Source organism: Macaca thibetana, chromosome 14 (assembly GCF_024542745.1).
Source record: "Macaca thibetana thibetana isolate TM-01 chromosome 14, ASM2454274v1, whole genome shotgun sequence".
Classification (NCBI taxonomy): Eukaryota; Metazoa; Chordata; class Mammalia; order Primates; family Cercopithecidae; genus Macaca; species Macaca thibetana.
The window spans coordinates 315,095-339,381 of record NC_065591.1 but is presented as its reverse complement, the minus strand read 5'-3'; the positions used below and the strand labels follow the sequence as shown (position 1 = coordinate 339,381).

At 57.4% G+C, this 24,287-nt stretch overlaps 1 protein-coding gene and 1 long non-coding RNA gene across 4 annotated transcripts in view; both read right to left on the bottom strand.

Moving 5' to 3' along the window:
* Positions 1-1,886: 1,886 nt before the first annotated feature.
* Positions 1,887-24,287, bottom strand: part of PTDSS2 (phosphatidylserine synthase 2) — a 41,988-nt gene continuing 19,587 nt past the window's right edge. For 2 of the 3 annotated variants that reach the window (XM_050757830.1, XM_050757829.1), the window contains exons 3-12: positions 16,943-17,025; positions 12,272-12,339; positions 6,166-6,300; positions 5,779-5,829; positions 4,910-5,023; positions 4,654-4,772; positions 3,740-3,854; positions 3,521-3,666; positions 3,164-3,349; positions 1,887-2,814 (exon numbers count right to left, since the gene is read on the bottom strand). In XM_050757830.1, coding sequence (XP_050613787.1) covers positions 2,652-2,814; positions 3,164-3,349; positions 3,521-3,666; positions 3,740-3,854; positions 4,654-4,772; positions 4,910-5,023; positions 5,779-5,829; positions 6,166-6,300; positions 12,272-12,339; positions 16,943-17,025 — 1,180 coding nt within the window. In that variant the 3' untranslated portion in view covers positions 1,887-2,651. The remainder of the gene's footprint in view (positions 2,815-3,163; positions 3,350-3,520; positions 3,667-3,739; positions 3,855-4,653; positions 4,773-4,909; positions 5,024-5,778; positions 5,830-6,165; positions 6,301-12,271; positions 12,340-16,942; positions 17,026-24,287) is intronic. The other variant, XM_050757831.1, reaches the window with a different exon arrangement.
* On the bottom strand, positions 17,129-18,971 carry LOC126935821 (uncharacterized). The gene is made up of 3 exons (XR_007719311.1): positions 18,837-18,971; positions 18,135-18,329; positions 17,129-18,030 (listed from the first exon to the last, which is right to left on the bottom strand). It is a non-coding gene; the product is annotated as an uncharacterized LOC126935821 (long non-coding RNA).

Below are 24,287 nucleotides of genomic sequence, written 5' to 3'. Positions count from 1 at the left end.
GCCAGTGCACTCCAGCAACAGAGCAAGACTCCGTCTCAAAAATACATACATACATACATATATACATACATACCTACATTAAAAAATGACCCAGGATCTTAGTTTCTTAACTATGACCCCCCCCAGTCAGGGGAACAGGGCTCCTTGGGGACATGGGTGATGCCAGGCCTGGGGCAAGAGATGCCCAAGGTGAGTTCGGAGCATCTCGGTGTGTGGGGAACCAGAGCCCTTGGGCGCTGTCTGGGGTTGAGTTGCTGCCGGAAAGGCTCCCAGGGGCCACCTTTGGGACACGGCGGGCGCCTGAACACAGGACTCATCGCAAGCCCCGCCTTGTCCTGCTCCTTGGGAAGAGCAGACGGTGACCACGAGCAGACCGCCACCCCCACCTGCCGCCACCCCTGCCTGCCGCCACCCCCGCCTGCCACCACCCCACTGGCCGCCACCCCCGCCTGCCACCACCCCCACCGGCCGCCACCCCCACCGGCCGCCACCCCCACCTGCCGCCACCCCACCGGCCGCCACCCCACCGGCCGCCACCCCCACCTGCTGTCACCCCCGGCCGCCACCCCCACCTGCCGCCACCCCACCGGCCGCCACCCCCACCTGCCATCACCCCCGCCGGCCGTCACCCCCACCTGCTGTCACCCCACCGGCCACCACCCCCGCCTGCCATCACCCCCGCCGGCCGTCACCCCCGCCGGCCGTCACCCCCGCCGGCCGTCACCCCACCGGCCGCCACGGGGCTCAGAGCATCAGGGGGATGCAGAACACGGGTGGAGTGACAGTGGGGTCCCACAGGAGTGAGGGAGGGGAGAGGGGCCCCCACAGTGGGGAGTTCCTCCTGAGGGGTCAAAGCTGCCACCTGCAAAGAGCAGATGCTGAGGCCCCGTGTGTCCTGCCACACAGGGCAGGGCCGCAGAGGCCAAAGCTGTGAGTGGCTGTGACTGGAAAAGGGATTTGCTGGGCACTGGGCGTGGTGTCCACACAGGACATCTTCCTGCGAGCCCGGGAGGCTGCTCTCATGTATGCTCCACATTACAGCCCTTGACATACAGGGGTTGAAAATTTCCCCAAAAGTAGTCAAAGAAAAAAAAAGTAAAGCTGTTTAAAGCCTGGGGCCCTGAGGCAGAGCAGGCAGTGTGGGTGCATCTGGCTCCTGGAGTCCCCTCAGGCTGTGTCCAACCAGCCACCGACACCCCTTACCTCCCCCTTGCTAGGAACCGGGCTCAGGGAACCCCTTTTCCCTCCATTTGTGTTTGAAAATTTTCATGGTAAAGTTTAAAAAATAGTGGCCTGGCTGGGCACGGTGGCTCACGCCTGTAATCCCAGCACTGTGGGAGGCCAAGGCAAGTGGATCACCTGACGTTGGGAGTTCAAGACCAGCCTAGCCAATGTGGTAAAACCCCATCTCTACTAAAAATACTAAAATTAGTCGGGAGTGGCGGCAGGCACCTGTAATTCCAGCTACTTGGGGGACTGAGGCAGAATTGCTTGAACCTGGGAGGCAGAGGTTGCAGTGAACCAAGATGGTGCTACCGCACTCCAGCCTGGGTGACAGAGTAAGACTCCATCTCAAAAAAAAAGTGGCCCGAGAAGGCAGCTGCCCCTCTCCAGGAATCCTGTGTCCACTGCCCAGTGGTCGCCGGCCCCGGGACAAACGCAGTAGAGGGTGGGTGCTGGACCCTCCTGGGGCCTGGGGGAGGGGCTGCGTCTGGCACCTGCTCTCTCTGGGAGGCAGGGCAGGGCGGGCGCCAAGTCTTTGCTCAGGCGCAGAGGCTGAGGCTGACCCCGGTGCCTCCCGTCCTCTGTGGTTTTCCCCAAGTGGGCGCTGGGTGTGAGGGCAGGCTGGGGGGCTGCACTGGACCCCAAAGCAGGACACGGGGAGCTGGGGGGAGGGCTGGAAGCCTTAGACTTTCGTTGTCACTTTATTGGTTCTCTTTGCTCGTGAAGATGACCCTCAACTCGGAGCCAGAGGCGTCATGGCCCCAGCATCCGGGTTCCAGGCCCCCCGGAGGGGCCAGCTCAGTGATCTCTGACCCCGTCCGCGTGTCCTCCAGGGTGGTCTGTGTGAAAGGAAGGCTCTGAGGAAATGGCTCAGCGTCGCCGCCTGGATCCACTGCCTCTCAGCTATGGAGTGTTTGTGGACGAACGCCCACGCGAGCTGCGGAGGTGGATGTGGAGCCAGGGTGGACTCCTCCAGGCCTCAGTGCACCCGGGGCCCACGGAGTGCAGAAAGGGTACTGTGATGTCCCTGCCGGGGCCATGCCGTGGCTGAGTGACACAGAGCTTGGTGGGCCAGAGGCCACGGGGCTGACCAGGCAGAAAGGGGAGGGAGGACCTGGTTCCTGAGGGACACGCTGCCCCAGAGCACACCCTTGCCACGCCAGCCAGCTCCCGGCACTGGAGAAGAGCACACGTGCACACCACAGGTGGCCATGCATGTGTACACACACACACACGTGTACACACGGAGATGAGGCTGTGCTGGGGCCTCCTCCACCCCTTGCCTTCAGCCTCGCCAGATGCACGGGAGAAAAGGAAAAGAAAACCTTGAGGGCAAGGCTGGGCACGCGGCTCCTGGTGGGACTCACACAGGAGGAGGCCACGGAGGCCTGGGCTCTGGGAGGCTCACGAGGCAGCCACGGCCCAGGTCAGTTTGGAGTTGGTGGCCCCTCGCCCTCGGCCACCCCAGGCTCCAGCAGGTCTTCGTCCAGCCCCAGCGGGTGCTGGTCCCCGTTGCCGACGGCGCTGCCCTGGTCATCCTTGCTCTGCTGCTTCTGCCGTCGGGTCTCCTTGTACCTCAAAGTGATGTCCCTGGGGGCAGGGGGCAGTGTCATCACCTGCTTCCACACCAGCCCCCACTGCAGGCCCCACGGACAGCTGGCACCTCATCCCTGTGGAGGTCCAGGATGGGCTGGGTGGGGGCCGGGTACCCTGGCCCTGCGACAGCAGCCGTGGCTGACTGGAGCCCTGAGGAGCCTGGATCCACCAGTGCAGAGTGAAGGACCCGAGGGCTGGGTCAGGAAAGGCCCCTCCCACAGAAGCAGCCAGAGGGCTGGAGCAGGGACAGGAGGCACCACCACCACCAAACTCCCACAGCGCTTGCGCCAAGAGACCCGGACAGCAGCCCTCCTTCGGAACACACCCGCCCGCCCCCACTCACCGCAGGAAGAAGCGCCAGACGGTCCAGGTGAGCACCAGGACGGAGCCGAGGGTCCAGCACTGGGAGATGTAGAAGGGCAGGGACAAGGTGAGTGTGTGGGGGTCGTACTTCACCACGATGAGCAGCTCCGTGGCCGTGATGGCCGCCACCAGCCATGCCTGCGGGCCCAGCTTCTTGTGGGGCTTCCTGCAGAGGTAGCAGGGGGCTCAGCATTCCGGGCCCCCCAGGGTCCTCCAGGAGGCCTTGCCCAGGCCCCAGCCTCCCAGTCTCTGCTCCCCGGCCCCCTGCCCCCCAGGGGTGTCTCCACCCGGACCCCCGCCCCGGGGGTGTCTCCGCCCGGCCCCCCGCAGCCCTCACGGGTCATCCATGAAGTCGTAGATCTCGCGCATGGCCACGCCACCCACGTTCACGAAGAAGACGAGCCGCAGGAGGACCAGGTAGTGCTCCGGGGGCATCCACAGCACAAACTTCAGGTAGAACGTGTTCAGTTCTGCCAACAGGAACTAGGGGAGGAGAAGGTGAGCACCAGCTCTGGCCCCCAGCCCGCCACGCCGTCGCGAGGCAGCCCGGCCTTACCACCAGGATGATGCCGCACACGGCCAGCCAGCGACGCAGGCTGGAGGCCGGCTTCCACTCGAAGCGAACCCAGCTGTAGGGCGTGAACTGGAAGGCGATCCTCTTCATCTTGCCCCTGGGAACCACAGAGCCGGCAGCCTGAGGACGGCAGCCCACCGAACCCCACCCTGCACCATCGGGCCACAGACTGTTCCTGGTCACCCGGCCCCGCCCTGCGCCAACGGGCTGGCTCTGCTCCTGGTCACCAGCCTCGCCCTGCGCCATTGGGCTGGCTCGGCTCTCGGTCACCCGGCCCCACCCTGCGGCATCGGGCCACGGACTCTGTTCCTGGTTATCCAGCTGCTGCCTGGCCGCCCTCAGAGGTCTGGCCACGCAGCCACAAGCCCTGCCTCCCCACAGCCCTCTGCTGTTCAGTCTCTTCCAGTCTGAGCAGCGGCCGCAGCGCCTCAGAGGGCGCTCCACGGCGCCATGAGCTGGCCGCATGTGCAGAGGTGTCCAGGCAGAGCCGGGGCACCCACAGGCAGGAGGGGAGACCCCCGCCCCCCAGGCCTTTCCTTAGACTTTTCTATCTTTTTAAAATTCCAAAGTCATAATGACAAAGTACCAGCAACTATTTCATAACCAAAGCAACCAGGGGAGGGAGAAGCACGGAAGGATCCCAGAGCCCCTGAGCCAGGCCGGCCGGAGACTGAGGAGCGAGGTGAGTGGGTCAGACGCCGTGGCCACCATGAGGGGCGGCCAGGCTCAAGTGACAACGGGTCAGACGGGAGGTTCCGGGAGGCAAAGCCCCGCAGTCACCCCGCTGAGCCGCACGCTGGACAGGCCTGGTGCTCGGGGTCCGCTGGGGCACAGACGCTGAGGCTGCCTCTGGGTAACCCGCACCCAGCCCTGCCCTTGCAGCCCCCACGACATACTTGTAGGTCGGAATGTTCCAGAGGCCCTGCCACTTGTACGTCTTCAGGGACAGCCACTCGAGGGTCTTCATGCCGCAGTAGATGCCCAGCCCGTTGCAGACAAGCACATCCATGATCCACTGCGGGGAGGGGCCAGCACTCGTCGCAGGGGTTGGGGGGTAACGGGGCCCCTGAGGAAGACCCCAGCAGGGCACAGGGGAACCGAGAATGCCCCTCAGCCTGCACCCACTGCCCTGGGGGCTCTGCCGGCACCTACGTGGTCCCACCAGCACTCGCTGAAGTTGGGCAGCTGGTGCTCCAGGCTGTACTCCAGGAACTCGAACATCACGCTGATGATCATGCACATCCACCAGTCTCGGATCATCAGGGTCTGCGGGTGCCAGGGTCAACCAGAGTGTGGGATGTGCTGCCATGCTCGGCCTTGCCCACGGGTGCACACGGCCCCCACCCCGGCTGGCAACATTCTTGGAGTTGAGAGCACTGGCAGGACCCCCAGCAAGGTCTCAGGGTGAGTGTGGGGTGGGCGGCCCCCCAGCGAGGTCTCAGGGTGAGTGTTGGGTGGGCGGCCCCCCAGCGAGGTCTCAGGGTGAGTGTGGGGTGGGCGGCCCCCCAGCGAGGTCTCAGGGTGAGTGTGGGTGGGCGGCCCCCCAGCGAGGTCTCAGGGTGAGTGTGGGCGGGGTGGCTGCCCCTCCAGCAGCCTCGATGCTATCACTGTCAGCAAACAAGGCAGCATCCCCATGCCCAGGGCCTGACACCAGACTGCCGGGGTACTGGTCCCTCTGCCAAGCCAGCCTGAGGCTGCGTGCAGGGGCTGCCGGGTGCGCTGCAGGGTCCAGCGGGTACCGCTCTTGGCCCCCCAGGTAGCACAGGGCCCCTCAGAAGTGGGACGGGGCAGTGCCTGAGCCCAGGTGGGGCCGGGACTTCCTGCCCTGCTGCCTCTCTCCGCCGCCCCCACCCTGAGGACGGAGTGAGGACCTGGCCAGGGTCCAGGCTCGGCTCCAGGGAGGATGCAGCGCGACACCCTCCCACCACACTCAGAGCACCCTGAGCTCAACCCCACGGGCCCAGAGGACAGGGCAGGCCTGAGAACTGGGGCAGGGTGGCCGCGAAGAGGAGGTGCCGTACCTTCAGGTACCAGCCAAGAAAGTGCGCGGGAACGAAGCCATCCAGCTTGTCCTGTGGGCGACAGGGTGTGACCCTTGACCCTGGGGCACAGCCACCCCCACCCCCCATACTGGCAGGTCAAACCCACAACCGAGCAGCACCTGCCAGATGCCGGGAAGAAGGCCAGGGACTCACAGGTGCTGCTGTGGCCTGTGGAGACCACGTCCCTGACAGCCTAGAGAGCGGGGCCCGGCCATCGTGACAGGGCCTCAGCACATCTCTGGGCCAGGAGGAGACCCCACATGTGGGCCAAGGGGCACGGGGGGCAAGGCAGGAGCATGGATGGTGCCTGGTCCGGCACAGGCCACACCTGGGGAGGGATCCACCTCAGGGCTCCCGGCGTCTTACCCAGATGTTGTGGAAGGGGTCAGTCTCGTTGTCTGGGTCATAGATGAGGCAGTTTCCCCCATAGTGTCTCTCTGGCAGTGGGACTCCCAGCTTGGGGTCAACATACTTCAGAAACTGCCGGCCGTCCTGGACAGTCTGCAAGGCCAGTGCCCCATCAGTGGGGCTAGAGTTAGTGGTGGCAACTTGAAACGGGAGATCATGGTTGTTTATTTTTTATTTATTTTTTGAGACGGAGCCTCACTCTGTCGCCCAGGCTGGAGTGCAGTGGCGCGATCTGAGCTCACTGCAACCTCCACCTCCCGGGTTCACGCCATTCTCCTGCCTCAGCCTCCAGAGTAGCTGGGACTACAGGCGCCGCCACCACGCCCGGCTACTTTTTTTTTTTTTGTATTTTTAGTAGAGACGGGATTTCACCGTGTTGGCCAGGATGGTCTCCATCTCCTGACCTCGTGATCCGCCCGCCTCGGCCTCCCAAAGAGCTGGGATTACAGGCGTGAGCCACTGCGCCCGGCCGGGAGATCATGGTTGTAAATTGCATCTCAGTCACCCTGGAGGAGGGCAGCGCCCTGTCTCAGCAGCCCTCCCACCCCAGGGAAATCCGGGTGGGATAGCGCGTATAGAAGGAACCCCCGGCACGACAACCCAAGTCTCCACACCTGTGCTCCCCGGGGCCAGGTGGGCACAGGTGCGCTTCAGGACATGGGGGACTAGGACCACTGGACAGACAGCAGTGGGACGGGGCCCCGAGTTCCTGCTGCGCAGCCCCACCCCCGGCCCCTCCCCACACATGTGCTCCAGCCAACACCCTCACAGAAGTCACCCTTGTGGGGCATCACTCTTTCCTCACCCAGACGCTGGCATCAGCCAGATGCACCTCTTGGCCTTGGGGCAAGGCAGGCTCTTGGGCCTGACCTCAAGGGAGGTTTACATCATTTACAGACGTCTGAGCACACAGTGAGCTGTGGCACCCAGGACCACGCAGCCCACCCAGCACCCAGGTCTCAGTCCCTAATATTCAGGAAGGACCCAGGGCTCTTAGAGAAGGGGTTGATTCCAGGACTGGGGTAGGGAGTGGACAGGAGGAGCCTGGAGCATCCCGCAGTGCTAGGAAGTCAGGATGTGCTCAGAAAAACAAAACAAAAAGCCAAAAACTCAGTGATGGCGTGTGAAAGCAATACAGGAACCAGGTGGAAACTCCCAAAGGTAAAAGAATTTGGGCACCATGATAAATACAGCAGCGCTGAAATAAATATCCACGTGTAAGACACGTATCTGTAATTCCGCACTGACATAAACAAACACGTGATGGAATACCTAACGGAAGAGAAGCAGGATCTCTCCCGTGCACAAGAGTTCCAGGTAGCGCACAGACGCACACTCCAAGGAGGGCAACGAAACTCCCCTCTGTGCAGGCTGCACCAGTGACCCCCTGTGGAGAATGCACTACGGATTGACCGTGGAAAGCCTGACAGACACACCTTACCTGGTGGTCAAGGTCCACAGCACCACAGGTGCATCATGGTGATGGTGCCAGTGTGTGCCTTCACCCCAGACGAATCATGAGAAAACATCAGACACATCCTCACAAACCCTGGTGCCAAAGCCAGAACAAGACATTCCAGGAAAATTAAAGGACAGTATCTCTTACAAATATGGATGCAAAAATCTCAGATAAAATGCTAGGAAAGCAAGTCCGGCAATATGTAAAAAGGCACACCCTGCGACCAAGCAGGATTTATCCCAGGAATGCAAGGTTGGTTCAGGATAAGAAAATAAATGTAATTCATCATATTAACAAAGGGGGAAAAACACCCATATGATCATCTCACTTGATGCAAAAAAAACATGTAACAAAACTCTTACAACCTTTCATGATAAAAACACTCAACCAACTAGGAATATACTAGAATGTTCTCTACTTGGTAAGGGAGATCTATGAAAAACTCTGAACTTTCTCCACTCGGTAGGGGAGATCCATGAAAAACTCACAGAATGTTCTCCGCTCAGTAAGGGAGATCCATGAAAAACTCACAGAACGTTCTCCACTCGGTAGGGGAGATCCATGAAAAACTCACAGAACGTTCTCCACTCGGTAAGGGAGATCTATGAAAACTCACAGAACGTTCTCCACTCGGTAGGGGAGATCCATGAAAAACTCACAGAACGTTCTCCACTCGGTAGGGGAGATCTATGAAAACTCACAGAACGTTCTCCACTCGGTAAGGGAGATCTATGAAAACTCACAGAACGTTCTCCACTCGGTAGGGGAGATCTATGAAAACTCACAGAACGTTCTCCACTCGGTAGGGGAGATCTATGAAAACTCACAGAACGTTCTCTACTTGGTAGGGGAGATCCATGAAAAACTCACAGAACGTTCTCCACTTGGTAGGGGAGATCCATGAAAAACTCACAGAACGTTCTCCACTTGGTAGGGGAGATCTATGAAAACTCACAGAACGTTCTCCACTCGGTAGGGGAGATCTATGAAAACTCACAGAACGTTCTCCACTCGGTAGGGGAGATCCATGAAAAACTCACAGAACGTTCTCCACTCGGTAGGGGAGATCCATGAAAAACTCACAGAATGTTCTCCGCTCGGTAAGGGAGATCCATGAAAAACTCACAGAACGTTCTCCACTCGGTAGGGGAGATCTATGAAAACTCACAGAACGTTCTCCACTCGGTAGGGGAGATCCATGAAAAACTCACAGAATCCGCTCGGTAAGGGAGATCCATGAAAAACTCACAGAACGTTCTCCACTCGGTAGGGGAGATCTATGAAAACTCACAGAACGTTCTCTACTTGGTAGGGGAGATCCATGAAAAACTCACAGAACGTTCTCCACTTGGTAGGGGAGATCCATGAAAAACTCACAGAACGTTCTCCACTTGGTAGGGGAGATCTATGAAAACTCACAGAACGTTCTCCACTCAGTAGGGGAGATCTATGAAAACTCACAGAACGTTCTCCACTTGGTAGGGGAGATCCATGAAAAACTCACAGAACGTTCTCCACTCGGTAGGGGAGATCCATGAAAAACTCACAGAATGTTCTCCACTCGGTAAGGGAGATCTATGAAAACTCACAGAACGTTCTCCACTCGGTAGGGGAGATCCATGAAAAACTCACAGAATGTTCTCCGCTCGGTAAGGGAGATCCATGAAAAACTCACAGAACGTTCTCCACTCGGTAGGGGAGATCCATGAAAAACTCACAGAACGTTCTCCACTCGGTAAGGGAGATCCAGGAAAAACTCACAGCTAACACACTCAGTGGGGAAAGACCGGATGCTTTTCCCCTAAGATCAGGAATCAGGTAAGAATGTCCATCTGGCCAGGCACAGTGGCTCACATTTATACTCCCAGCACTTTGGGAGGCCAAGGGGGATGGATAGCTTGAGCCTAGGAGTTTGACATCAGCCTGGCCAACATGGCGAAACCTCACCTCCACAGAAAATTTAAAAATTAGGTGCGGTGGCTCACTTGAGGCCAGGAATTCTGAGACCAGCCTGGCCAACATGGTGAAACCCTTTCTCTACTAAAAATACAAAAGTTGGGTGTGGTGGCACGTGCCTGTAATCCCAGCTACTTCGGAGACTGAGGCACGAGAATAGCTTGAACCTGGGAGGTGGAGGTTGCAGTGAGCCAAGATCATGCCACTGTACTCCAGACTGGGTGATAAAGCAAGACTATGTCTCAAAAAAACAAAGCCAGGCGTGGTGGCACATGGCTGTAGTCCCAGCTACTCAGGAGGCTGAGGCAGGAAAATCACCTGAGCCTGGGAAGTTAGAGGCTGTGGAGGCCTATGATCGCACAACTGTACTCTAGCCTGGGCAACAGAGCAAGACCCTGTCTCCAAAAAAAAAGAAAAAAAAAAGCCCATCCTTGCCTGTTCTAGGAAACATTGAGCTGCAGGTTCTGGCCAGCGCAGCTACACAAGAAAATAAAAGACATCTAGACTGGAAAGGAAGAAGTAAAACTCTATTTGTAGAAGACATAATCTTGACTATAGCATATTCTTAAGAATCTACCCCAACATCCCACAACTCTTAGAGCTAATAAGTTCAGCAAGGTTGCAGGATGCAAGACCAGTCACAAAAATAAGCTACATCTCCATACACTAGTAATGAGCAATGCAAAAGTAAAATTAAAACAGTTCCACTTACAAGGGCATAAAATGAATAAGATAACTGGATGTAAATGTAATAAAGAAAGTGCAAAACTTAAACCCTGAAAACTCTAACACATTGTTGGAAGAAATTACAGACCTAAATAAACAGAAAGCCATCCCATTTTCAAGGACTGAGTTAATATTGTTAGGATGACACTATTCCCAAAACAGATTTGCAGATTCGATGCAATCTCTATAAAAAATTCCACTGTTCTTTCCACAGAACTGGAAAGGGTGATCCTCACATTTGTTTGGAAATGGAAGAGACCCAGATGATTCAAAACCATCTTGAAAAAGAACAACCTGGGTGGACTCACACTGTCCAATTTCAAATGTCACTTGAGGGGTATTCCACTACATTCCTGACCAATCCACAAAACTGTCCAGGTCACCAAACACAAGGAGCCTGAGAAACTGTCACTGCCAAGAAAGAGGAGCCCAGGGCGGCGGGGCGGTTCACACCTGGAATCCCAGCACTTGAGGAGGCTGAGGCGGGCAGATCATTTGAGGTCAGGAGTTCAAGACCAGCCTGGCCAACACGATGAAACTAAAAATTACAATAAATTAGTGGGGGGTGGTGGCGGGTGCCTGTAATTCCAGCTACTTGGGAGGCTGAGGCAGGAGGATCACTTGAACCCGGGAGGTGGAGGCTACAGTGAGCCGAGATCACACCACTGCACTCCAGCCTGGGTGACAGAGTGAGACTCCGTCTCAAAAACAGATAAATACTAAAAGAAAGAGGAGCATGGAAGACACATGCAACCTGGATGAACCTCAGAGGCACCGTGCAGGGCGGGAAGAGGCTGCCCACTGCATGATTCCGTGTATAGGACACTCTCGGAGACAGAAGCGTCCTTCACCAGCAGTCAGGGGTCAGGGGCGGGTACGACTACCAAGGGGTAACACAAATGAATTTTGGGGCCAGTGGAATTGTTGTACGTCCTAATTGTGTTTCTATAAGTCCACACAAATGCTAAAATTCATAGAACGTACACTACCCCAGAAAAGCCAATTCTGCCATGATGATAAAAAATCTGGTCACGCACTGACAGAGTTTTAAGACTGGGAATAGCAAAGTCCTTTGTAACCTGAAGACAGCCCCAAAATGTGTGTTTAAACTGAGTTAAACGGAACAGAGAGTATTAATAAAGTAAGCATTTGTGGCAGCAACACAGCCTGACCCAGGAATTACAAAGGAGCTGCATCTCCCACCCGCACCCGCCCGTCTTGCGGAAGGTGGTCAGGATGGGGAAGCAGCACACACAGCCACACTGGTCAACCACAAAACACAGACACAAAGACCCTGTCCCTCTGGGCGCTGGGGGCCCCTCTGAGGCCCAGATGCCCTGGCCACACACATGCTGGCCTGCATCGCAGGTCCCTTGCTGCTCCCTTCATGCCCAGTCCCTACCCGCACTCAGACAGCTGTGGGCAAAGCCACCCTGGCAGCTGCACCACTGGCCCTGCCCTCGTCTGTGTCCACACTTAGGTGTGGCCCTGCTACCCGGCCACAGTCAGCCCCCCACCAGCGGATACTCCTGGAGGCCCCCGCGGCTCGGCCTACGTTTTGAGGTCTAGCCCTGCTTCCTCCCATCACTCGAGGGCCACACAGATGCTCCTGGAGGCCCCCGCGGCTCGGCCTACGTTCTGAGGTCCGGCCCTGCTTCCTCCCATCACTCGAGGGCCACACAGATGCTCCTGGAGGCCCCCGCGGCTCGGCCTACGTTCTGAGGTCCGGCCCTGCTTCCTCCCATCACTCGAGGGCCACACAGATGCTCCTGGAGGCCCCCGCGGCTCGGCCTACGTTCTGAGGTCCGGCCCTGCTTCCTCCCATCACTCGAGGTCCGGGTGGGCAAGGCCTCCTTTGTCACCCTGCCTGGGGCCAGACCGTCACCTAAGTTCCCAGGTATCCAACCCAGAAACACGGCTTACCTGGAAGAGAATAAAGATGAGAAACAGCTCGTAGACCACACTCACGCAGAGCCAAAACCTCCAGTAAGCTACAAAGACAGATGACAGAAGGTGAGTGCGCCCGGCCCAGGCCTCCGGGCCCCGCTCAGCCCCAGGCTGGCTCCTGGCTCCTTCACACCCGGTGTCTCTTCTGGGCCCCTCACAGGTCCCTGGAGAGCCTTTATAAAGCTGTAACTGAGAATTAGGCACAATTTCCCTCTAAAAAGTGAATTTTTTTCTTCATTTTTTTCCATTCCAGCCCTTAAATCTTCGGCCCGTGAACTGCTGCACAGAATCAGTCAGCAAACATCCCTGTCCTGTTCACCAGTGACGCTTCTAACCTTGTGCCATGAAGTCTGGGGTAGGTTTCTGGTGGATATTTCTTTTTGAGATGGAGTCTCTGTCTCCCAGGCTGGAGCGCAACCTTGGTGCAACCTCTGCCTCCTGGCTCGAGCGACCTCCTACCTGAGCCTCCTGAGTAGCTGGGACCACAGGTGACTGCCACCGCATCCAGCTAATTTTTTTTTTTTTTTGAGACGGAGTCTCGCTCTGTCGCCCAGGCTGGAGTGCAGTGGCCGGATCTCAGCTCACTGCAAGCTCCGCCTCCCGGGTCTACGGCATTCTCCTGCCTCAGCCTCCCGAGTAGCTGGGACTACAGGCGCCCGCCACCTCGCCCGGCTAGTTTTTTTGTATTTTTTAGTAGAGACGGGGTTTCACTGTGTTAGCCAGGATGGTCTCGATCTCCTGACCTCGTGATCCGCCCGTCTCGGCCTCCCAAAGTGCTGGGATTACAGGCTTGAGCCACCGCGCCCGGCCTAATTTTTTTTTTTGTAGAGATGGGGTTTTGACATGTTGCCCAGACTAGGATACTTTTTTATCATGTTAAAAAATTTTTTAAATTCCAGTATGTTAAGTTTTTGTCATAGATGAATATGAATTTTTGTTTTTCTGCATTTAAGGGGATTAATTTTTTCATGTTGATGTGATGAGTTACGTTAATAGACTTCTAATGTGAAACCATCCCTCAATTCCTGACTTCCCACGGCTCCGAGCAGCTCATGGCAAGACACGCAGACGTGAGGTTTTAGGACCAAACGCAGGAGGCCCCGACGTACTCAGGGGAAGATGGCCACCATGGCTCACGAAAAGCCGCCCTCCATCGGCAGGAAATACAAACGCCCTGGTGTTCTTAGGAAAAGCTGCTTAGGGAGGTCTGGGACCCAAGACAGACAGCTGAGATCACAAACTGATTCCTCACGTGAGGGGTGAGAACCTGAACACTTCCCAGTGGCCCAAGAGCTAAAGGTCGTGGTGAGACTAATTTGGGGCAGCCCTCGCCCGACACTGACTGAAGGGGACACCTTCGGAGCAGGTGCCGGCCTGCCGGCGTTCTCTGACACTGACTGAAGGGGACGCCTTCAAGAAGGTGCCCGGCCTGCCGGCGTTCTCTCACACTGACTGAAGGGGACGCCTTCGAGCAGGTGCCCGGCCTGCAGGCGTTCTCTGACACTGACTGAAGGGGACGCCTTCGAAGAAGGTGCCCTGCCTGCAGGCGTTCTCTGACGCTGACCAAAGGGGACGCCTTCGAAGAAGGTACCCGGCCTGCAGGCGCTCTCTGAGGGGACAGCTATACCCATGAAACCACAATGTTCTGAGTGGGCCACAGGTCACCACGTCCGGGGCTAACTTCCCTCCCCGCCACTGCCGAGTCGAATCTTTCTCACATTTCTCCTGTTGGGGAAGGCCCCAGATCAGAAAGGTGATCTCGGACTCCTCTCCCCACTCAGGCTTCACATGTGACCAGCACCAGGCTGCCGCCCCCGAATACCCAGCAGGCCCTTGGTCTGCATTCCTGCCTCGCTCCCCGGAGCAACTCCAGACCTCCCTGACCCCAGGGCCACCTCCAGCCCCCAGCGTTCGTTTGCCTTTCTAAACATCACACCACAGGGGAAAGACAGACAGGCAGCCTCAGCAGCCCTGGCAACACTGTGGCTGACTCAGCCTTCAGAGGGAGCCAGGAAGAAAATGCAGTTTACACAGAAGGGGTGCCCGTCTCAGTGGCCCAGGACCTTCCGCCTCCCTCCGAGCTGCAGCCAACTCAAGTTTCCAAAGAAAGCGGCTCCCTCCACTGCCGGGCTGGGCTCATTTCCACTCTTCCTCATGAGGCCCAGTCGCTAATGGCTACGGCTACAGCCGCCGGACTGGGCATTCCTGGGCCAGACCCAGGGGAGTGGGAAGAAGGTGGGCAGAGCCCACAGGGACCACCTTTCTGGAGAACCCTTCTCCCTGCCCCTCCCAGAACCTCCGCTGCACAGGATTCACTTGTCCACTTCAATGTGTTGTGACTGCAGAGGGTTGAGGGCTCCCTGCCGGCCCCCAAGTTAACAAGACACGTGGAAGAAGGTGGCTCCAGGACAGGCTTCCCCATCAGTAAATTGAAGACTGGCAAAGTAACGTGGAATTTATGCCAAGCAAACTAAACTAACAGAAGAAAGGTAGAGCAGAGCTCAAACCAAAACTGAACACCCTGGGAACTCCCAGCCCTGCCCAGCAGGAGGGGACAAGCCACAGCTCAGAGGAGCCATGGCTGGAGCTTTCAGAAGCATCAAGACCTTCAGGCCCAGATGCTCCACATCCCACCAGGGGACCTGCAGCCGGAGCTCCTAGACTGCACGGAGCTGAGGACCTCCCAGGAGTCTCTCCCTGTGCCGGGGCCACATGCCAGGAAAAGCTGCTGCCTGCTGACCAGTCTGCCCCACTCACGGCTGCGTCCCAGCACCCGGTGATGCCGGCACCCAGGAGGGATTTGGTGCATCTCCAAGCAAGGACGGCCACCGGCTGAGCTTCCGGCAGCTCTTCTTCCCTCCAAATCCACCCAACAAACATGTAACTGCACCAGGCTTTTCACTGTGTGACAGGCAGTTTTTAGACTATCGCTGCACTTTCCACTGCTCTGCTGAGCAATCCAAACCCGTCTGAGGCAAGACCGTCTGTGCTCAGCCGACTGGGCAGACAAGAGCCCTGGGCCCTTCCTACACAGCTGTCAGTCAGCAGAGCGGCCCACCAGGCACTCAAGGAGCCCTTTCTCAAGGCCCTGGGCAAGGAAGCGGCCAGCGAGACCAGCCTGCTTGGGTCACCGGACGGCTCCCCGCTCAGGGCCTCTGGGGATGGGGAAGCTTCACTCACCACCATGGCGCTGACCCTGGGGCAGACGCCGCTCTCCCGGGGCAGACGCCGCTCTCCCGGGGCAGACGCCGCTCTCCTGGAGGCCAATTTTATAACACGTATCACGGGCTTAAACTGTGTGTGTCCTATAATTCAATACTTACTTCTGGGACATTTTATTAAATGAATAATCAGATATTTACACAGAGCATAGGGAAAAAATTCACCACAGCCTAGTTTATTAAAATAAAACTGGAAACTTTCTAAATATACAGTATTATGGTTTAAATAAATTGGTTAAATGTAGTACATTCAAATGACAGCTAAACAAGCAGTCATTAAAATTTCAGCTGTCAAAAAATTAGTAAGGAAATGATTAAAGTCATTTAAACCTAAATGACTAAAGTCATTTAAAAAATCAGTAAGGAAGGGCCGGGTGCAATGGCTTACCCTGTAACCCCAGCACTTTGGGAGGTCAAGGCGGGTGGATCTCGAGGTCAGGAGATTGAGACCATCCTGGCTAACACGGTGAAACCCAGTCTCTACTAAAAATACAAAAAATTAGCTGGGCATGGTGGCGGGCGCCTGTAGTCCCAGCTACTCGGGAGGCTGAGGCAGGAGAATGGCGTGAACCCAGGAGGTGGAGCTTGCAGTGAGCTGAGATCGCACCACTGCACGCCAGCCTGGGCGACAGAGCAAGACTCCGTCTCAAAAAAAAAAAAAATTATAAGAAAATGACTGAAGTTATTGAACCTGAAGTGGGGAACGCACGAAGCCACACGTTCAGGATTCCAGTCTTTCGAGGTCGTGAATATGTCCATATACACAAACGTGAAAATTTAACAGTGGTTATTATTTGTGGGTAGTTTTATTTTTAAGTATTTTTTGCATTTTTGAAATTTCCTATAATACCTACTCCTGTTGAACCAGAAACTATGTTTCTAATTACTTCGTGTGGCCACTCTGGGGAAACCACCAACCCTACAGAAGCCTGAGCCCCTCCCTGGGGTGGGACGTGGGGACAGCGCACTGAGACTGGGGGAAGCTCTGGCCCACGAGGGTTTGTTAGAAGTCAGGGCCATAAGGTGGGGTGGAGGCCGAGGCAGAATGTGCTGGGCAGGGGGTGGGCAGCGCCTCACAGCCCCACCTGGAGTCTGCAGTCCCCGGCCTCACAGCCCCACCTGGAGCCCTCTGCCACCGGGTCTGTGGAAAGAGGAGGCAGAAGCAGGAAGAGAAGGGCCGGAGAGCCCTGGACAGGGAAGAGTGAAAGGGCCAGAGAAGGCCTGGAGGGACCCTTGGTGGCTGGAGGAGGAGCACATGGCCAGCTGAGAACACCACGTCCTCGTCCACGTGGGAAGTGGCCTTGGAGACCTTGGGGAGGGCCGGGCGGAGGGGAGGACGGGACACTCACACCCAGCAGCACAGACACAGATGGCTGCTCAGAACAGAACTGCCACGGGGCACACGGAGAAGGAAATGGCAAGTTACCTGGATGAGGTCTGGAAAATGGCCCGTCTTTAGCTTGTGTGACTCCAAAACATAAGAAAACCAAAATACTGGCCACAATACCTCTGCAAATAAAGAACAAACAGCCCCTCAGTGTGTGCAGGCTTCTCCCAGGAGGGAGGTGGGAGGCTGCAGGGACCCCCAGACACCCATTGTGGAAGAGCTGGGGCGGGAGGAAGGGCCTCGGGCAGAGCTGGGCAACTCCGGGGCGGGCAAGGCCCGGACACCTCCACCACCCTGGGCCCAACATTCGCCCTCACATTTGCCGCCCGCCCAGTGGCCGGGAGCCCTTGTGCTCGGGCTGCTGGTGGTTCCCAGTGTCACATCAGGAAGACACTAGCTCTACAGAGGCCACCAAACGCCCCCCATGTGACCATCAGCGATCACAAAGCCCACGTAGGAGGAAGGCGTCAGGAGCTACTGCCTCCCTGATCCAGCACGCAGGACCCCCAGGAAGTGTCTCTAGAGAGTTCTTGTGTCTTTTTGGGGTCAACTCATCCAACACCAACAGGACTCCTGTGATTCATAAGATGGAAGCATGACAGCTGTAGCTGCAACCAAAGACGCAGGCTCACGGGAAGGAGGGCGCGAGGGGTTCCCTCCTTGGCAAAGCTCTTTGGGGCAGGCCTCAGCCAGAGTCTCAGTGGGTTTCACTGAGAAGCAGCTTAGGCTGGTGGACGTGCAGACACACAGCCCTGGCCACAGGCACACTGCTCACATCCGCCCCCGCATCCGACGTGTGGACCTGCTCTGTGCACCCGCTCTGTGGATGTGCTCTGTGGACGTGCTCTGCGGACCCGCTCTGTGGATCTGCTCCGTGGACCTGCTCAGTGGACCCGCTCCATGGATGTGCTCTGCGGACCCGCTCCATGGATGTGCTCTGTGGACCTGCTCCGTGGACCTGCTCTGTGGATGTACTCTGTGGATGTACTCTGTGGACCTGCTCTGTGCACCTGCTCTGTGGATGTGCTCTGTGGACCTGCTCCATCGATGTGCTCTGTGGACCTGCTCCATGGACTTGCTCTGTGCACCCGCTCTGTGGATGTGCTCTGTGGACCCGCTCTGTGGACCTGCTCTGTGGACCCGCTCTGTGGACCTGCTCTGTGGATGTGCTCCGTGGACCTACTCCGCGGACTCGCTCTGTGGACCTGCTCTGTGCACCCGCTCTGTGGACCTGCTCCGTGGACCCGCTCTGTGGATGTGCTCTGTGGACCTGCTCCGTGGACCCGCTCTGTGGATGTGCTCTGTGGACCTGCTCCGTGGACTCGCTCTGTGGACCTGCTCCGTGCACCCGCTCTGTGGATGTGCTCTGTGCTCCCGCTCTGTGGATGTGCTCTGTGGACCCGCTCTGTGGACGTGCTCTGTGGACCTGCTCTGTGGATGTGCTCTGTGGACCTGCTCTGTGGATGTGCTCTGTGGACCTGCTCTGTGGATGTGCTCTGTGGACCTGCTCCGTGGATGTGCTCTGTGGACCTGCTCCATAGACTTGCTCTGTGCACCCGCTCTGTGGATGTGCTCTGTGGACCCGCTCTGTGGACCTGCTCCATGGACCCGCTCTGTGGACCTGCTCTGTGGATGTGCTCCGTGGACCTACTCCGTGGACTCGCTCTGTGGACCTGCTCCGTGCACCCGCTCTGTGGATGTGCTCTGTGGACCCGCTCTGTGGATGTGCTCTGTGGACCTGCTCCGTGGACCCGCTCTGTGGACCTGCTCCTGTGGACCCGCTCTGTGGACCTGCTCTGTGCTCCTGCTCTGTGGACCTGCTCCGTGCACCCGCTCTGTGGATGTGCTCTGTGGCCCGCTCTGTGGATGTGCTCTGTGGACCCGCTCTGTGGATGTGCTCTGTGGACGTGCTCTGTGGACATGCTCCGTGGACCCGCTCTGTGGACGTGCTCCGTGCACCCGCTCTGTGGACGTGCTCTGTGGACCTGCTCTGTGGACGTGCTCTGTGCTCCCGCTCTGTGGATGTGCTCTGTGCTCCTGCTCTGTGGATGTGCTCTGTGGACCCGCTCTGTGGATGTGCTCTGTGGACCCACTCTGTGGATGTGCTCTGTGGACGTGCTCTGTGCTGCTCTGTGGATGTGCTCTGTGCTCCCGCTCTGTGGATGTGCTCTGTGGACCCGCTCTGTGGATGTGCTCGTGGACCCGTTCTGTGCTCTGCAGGCATTCGGATGCACCCATCCTCTCCACTCGTGCTCAGCTCGGGGTCTGAGACCCCCTGGCCGCTGCATCACCCAGTCCCTCCCACGGCTCAGTCGTGCTGTGCTGACAGTCACACCTCGGTGTGTTCGCACACTGGGCTGCTTCTGGGTTTGGCTGCCGTGAAGGAAGCTGCTGCGTGGGGGCCACAGAGACAAGCTATCTGTTTTTAAGACAACATTCTTAAAAAATACCTAATAACAACTTCAGTCCGAGAAATTCCCCTCTCTGCCTGCAGGAGTGCCTGGTCCTGAAAGTCCTGAGTAGACAGAGGCAGGTGAGGCCAAGCCCCGCCGGAGGCTTGCAGGACGGAGGATGGAGGAGGGCACAAGGCCACTGGCCCCTGGTGCAGCCGGGACAAGGGTCTGGTGGTTCTGGGCAGGTGCTGCTCTCCACCCAGAGCCCCGAGGGTCTCACCCTTGGCAGGACATTCATGGCCCCCCAGGTGAAACCAGAGTTTCTGACGCGGTCTCCACCCAGGCCCCAGCTCCCACACTACTGCTGTCAACCTCCAGGGACAGAAGCAGAGATGCCCTCGCTGTTGGGTTCAGCAAGGTGGGACCCGCGTCCCTGTCACAGGTGCCCCTCCCGAAGTCTCTCAGTGCTGAGGGTTGGGAGGTGTGAAAAGTACCTTCCAGGGCCCCCTGAAGCCAGACAGGCCCCACCTCAGCTGTGCCTCCAAGGTGCATGGAGTGGGTCGTAACATTCAGTGGAAAGACACTGAAATCATCTCCTGTCCTCCCCAGAAAAGATAAAAATGAAAACAGGAACATGGGCACTGGCCAAGGAAAGCCGCTCCTGGTGCAGGCGCGCGTCACCCCGGCCGCCATCCGCCCGACAGGCGCGTCACCCCCGGCCGCCATCCGCCCGACAGGCGCGTCACCGCCGGCCGCCATCTGCCCGACAGGCACGCGTCACCCCAGGCCGCCATCCGCCCGACAGGCACGTCACCCCCGGCCGCCATCCGCCCGACAGGCGCGTCACCCCCGGCCGCCATCGCCCGACAGGCACGCGTCACCCCAGGCCGCCATCCGCCCGACAGGCGCGCATCACCCCAGGCCGCCATGCGCCCGACAGGCACGTCACCCCAGGCCGCCATCCCCCCGACAGGCACGCGTCACCCCAGGCCGCCATCCGCCGGACAGGCACGCGTCACCCCAGGCCGCCATCCGCCCGACAGGCACGCGTCACCCCAGGCCGCCATCCGCCCGACAGGCACGCGTCACCCCAGGCCGCCATCCGCCCGACAGGCACGCGTCACCCCAGGCCGCCATCCGCCCGACAGGCACGCGTCACCCCAGGCCGCCATCCGCCCGACAGGCGCGTGTCACCCCAGGCCGCCATCCGCCGGACAGGCGCGTGTCACCCCAGGCTGGTGATCCCCGAAACAGCCCATGGCACCCCCGACAAGGCACGCCGCCCAGAGGCCAGCTCAGACCAGGTTACACGGGACTCTAACCTGGCCACACATCACATGTTTATGACAACTTTATAAGGCTAATTTGTTCATAAGAATTACTTGCTGGGTGCAGTGGTTCACACCTGTAATCCCAGCACTTTGGGAGGCTGAGGTAGGTGGATCACTAAGTTCCACCTGGCCAGGAGTTCGAGACCAGTCTGGCCAACATGAAACTCTCGTCTCTACTAAAAATACAAGAAATTAGCTGGGTGTGGTAGCAGGCGCCTGTAATCCCAGCTACTCAGGAGGCTGAAGCAGGAGAATCACTTGAATCTGGGAGGCAGAGGTTATGGTGAGCTGAGATCAAGCCACTGCACTCCAGCCCGGGTGACAGCAAGACTCAGTCTCAAAAAAAAAAAAAAAGAATTACTTAAGTATTTGAGAAGGTGTGTCCATTGGGTAAGAATGAGGGAAGTGCTTTAAAAGGAAAGCAAATATATTGCATTTCAAAAATAAGTTTTTAATTTTAGAATGGTTTTAAATTTACAGAATTATTGTAAAAATAGTAAAAGTTCCCATATCTCACACGCCTAGCTTTCCCATTAACATCTCACCATTAATAAACCAGTGCTGGCCAGGCGCGGTGGCTCACGCCTGTAATCCCAGCACTTTGGGAGGCCGAGGTAGGTGGATCGCAAGGTCAGGAGTTCGAGACCAGCCTGACCAACACGGTGAAACCCCGTCTCTACTAAAAATACAAAAAATGAGCCAGGCGTGCTGGCGGGCACCTGTAATCCCAGCTACTCAGGAGGCTGAGGCAGGAGAATCACTTGAACCCAGGAGGTGGAGCTTGCAGTGAGCCAAGATCACACCACTGCGCTCCGGGCTGGGCAACAGAGCGAGACTCAGTCTCAAAAATAAATAAACAAACATTAAAAAAAAAAAAAAGCCAGTGCTGCCACACGACTGCCGAGGCCTACGCCTCCTTTGTTCTCCCCTGACGTCCTTCCCCCTTCATCCACCCCCACCAACAATCTCTTCCTCGACATCTGCTCGTCCTGTCTCTTCAGGCTCCCTTAGGCTGGGACGGTTTCTCAGACTCTCCTTGTCTCTGATGACCTGGACGGTTTGGAGGAGGCCTGGTGAGGAATTCTGTGGAACGTTCCTTAGTGAGACGGTGGGCTGTGCCTCTGTGTGGCCGGGCTGGGGTCGTCAGGGTTGGGAGGATCTGGCAGCAGCCTCACCATCGGCCACACTGTGAACATGACCAGTGGATGCTGACCTGACCACCGGGCCCAGGGGTGTCTGCGGGCGCCTCCACTGCAGCGTCCCCATCCCACCGCCCTCTCCGTGCTGCACGCCCAGGAAGGAGGTCGCCATGCACAGCCCGCGGCGGGGCAGGGAGGAGGGAGGTCACCACGCGCAGCGCGCTGTGGGGCAGGGAGGTCACCACGCGCAGCGCGCTGTGGGGCAGGGAGGTCACCACGCGCAGCGCGCTGTGGGGCAGGGAGGTCACCACGCGCAGCGCGCTGTGGGGCAGGGAGGAGGGAGGTCACCACGCGCAGCGCGCTGTGGGGCAGGGAGCTCGCCACCTCCTGGAACGGGGGCTCTACCTCATTTACTGAAAACCTTCTGCAGGGACGGTTGGTCTCTTTCCCTCTATTTATTCAATCAGTTATATCGGTATGGGCTTGTGCATGTTTATTTTATACTTTGGGTTATATTCTAATACTACTTGATTGATTTGTTGCTCTTTGGCCACTGGGAGGCTCTTTCGCTGGGACATAATCCTGTGACTGTGGGGTTTTGTTCACCGAGCTCCTCACTTTTTTTTTTTTTTTTGAGACGGAGTCTCGCTCAGTCGCCCAGGCTGGAGTGCAGTGGCGCGATCGGCTCACTGCAAGCTCCGCCTCCCGGGTTCACACCATTTTCCTGCCTCAGCCTCCCAAGTAGCTGGGACTACAGGCGCCGCCACCACGCCTGGCTAATTTTTTGCCTTTTTTTTTTTTTTTTTTTGAGACGGAGTCTCGCTTTGTCGCCCAGGCTGGAGTGCAGTGGCCGGATCTCAGCTCACTGCAAGCTCCGCCTCCCGGGTTTACGCCATTCTCCTGCCTCAGCCTCCCGAGTAGCTGGGACTACAGGCGCCCACCACCTCGCCCGGCTAGTTTTTTGTATTTTTAGTAGAGACGGGGTTTCACCATATTAGCCAGGATGGTCTCGATCTCCTGACCTCGTGATCCGCCCGTCTCGGCCTCCCAAAGTGCTGGGATTACAGGCTTGAGCCACCGCGCCCGGCCTTTTTTTTTAAGTAGAGACGGGGTTTCACCGTGTTAACCAGGATGGTCTCGATCTCCTGACCTCGTGATCCACCTGCCTCGGCCTCCCAAAGTCCTGTGATTACAGGCGTGAGCCACCGCGCCCGGCCGAGCTCCTCACTTCCTGGCACTGCCAGGATCAGCTGATCCTGGGCATTTCTTGTTCCGGTGCTAGAATCAGCCATTTCTTGTCAGACAGAGCCCTGGCCCCATGGACTGGAGGGCACTAGGAACCAGGATCTGGGCCTGGGTGTGCTCACTGCTGCAAGCATAACTGGTTCTAGTCCCCCTCAGCTTGCAGAGCAACAAGATACGTGTGTATCCATTAACCACTGCACACACACTGTTTAACCATCTGTGTCTCTTCTGGGCTAAATGTGCAATAGTAATCCACCATCACAGGGGTCACTCCAGCCTCCTCCCTCTGATTACCCAGAGACTCCCCTCCTCCTCTTTCTGATTACCCAGAGACTCCCCTCCTCCTCTTTCTGATTACCCAGAGACTCCCCTCCTCCTCTTTCTGATTACCCAGAGACTCCCCTCCTCCTCCCTCTGATTACCCAGAGACTCCCCTCCTCCTCTCTCTGATGAGACTCCCCTCCCACAGCCATCACACACACCACAGTGACAAGAGCTTCACCCAGCACCTCTGTGGAGAAAAACTTTATCGACTAGAGCACCGTCTGTGTCATTCCTTTTGCCTCTGGCCTTACAGACGCTGCTCATTTCCAAAGTTACTCAGCACCTTCCTCTGAACACCCTTCAGGAAGGTCACAGAATGCATTTGCAGTAGTTAAGATTCTCGTCCGTCGGCCTCCCCCGCTGGGACCCCCATGTCCTCAATGAATGTTTAAAATCTGCACAAGGTCTGCTCTTGTGTTGTCCAGTTCTACAGGTTCGGACAAATGCACAGTCTCGTGTACCAACCAGGACGGTGCAGCACAGAGCGGCCTCACTGCCACACGCATGCTGCGTTCTATCCACTCTCCCCTTTCCCCAGGAAACAACGGATGCTTTCACTACCATATCATTTCACCTCTTCCAGGTCATCGAGCTGAAATCGCGGTGCGTGGCCTTCTCTCTTAGGAACGTGGATTTCTAGAAACGTGGATTTCAGGTTCCTCCCTGTCGTCGTGGCTTGATGCTCATTTATCGTTACTATCTGTCTCTACGTCTGTCTTCCGTAAATTACCCAGTCTTGGGTATTTCTTTATAGCAGTACGAAAACAGACTAATGGACCATGTTACCCAGGCTGGTCTGGAATTCCTGGCCTCAAGCAACCGTCCTGCCTCAGCCTCCCAAAATGCTGGGATTACAGGTGTGAGCCACCCTGCCCAGCCTGTCTTTCTTCTTCTTGAGCTTTAAGAGTTCTTTGCATATTTTGAATACAAGTCCTTTGTCAGATAGACGTTT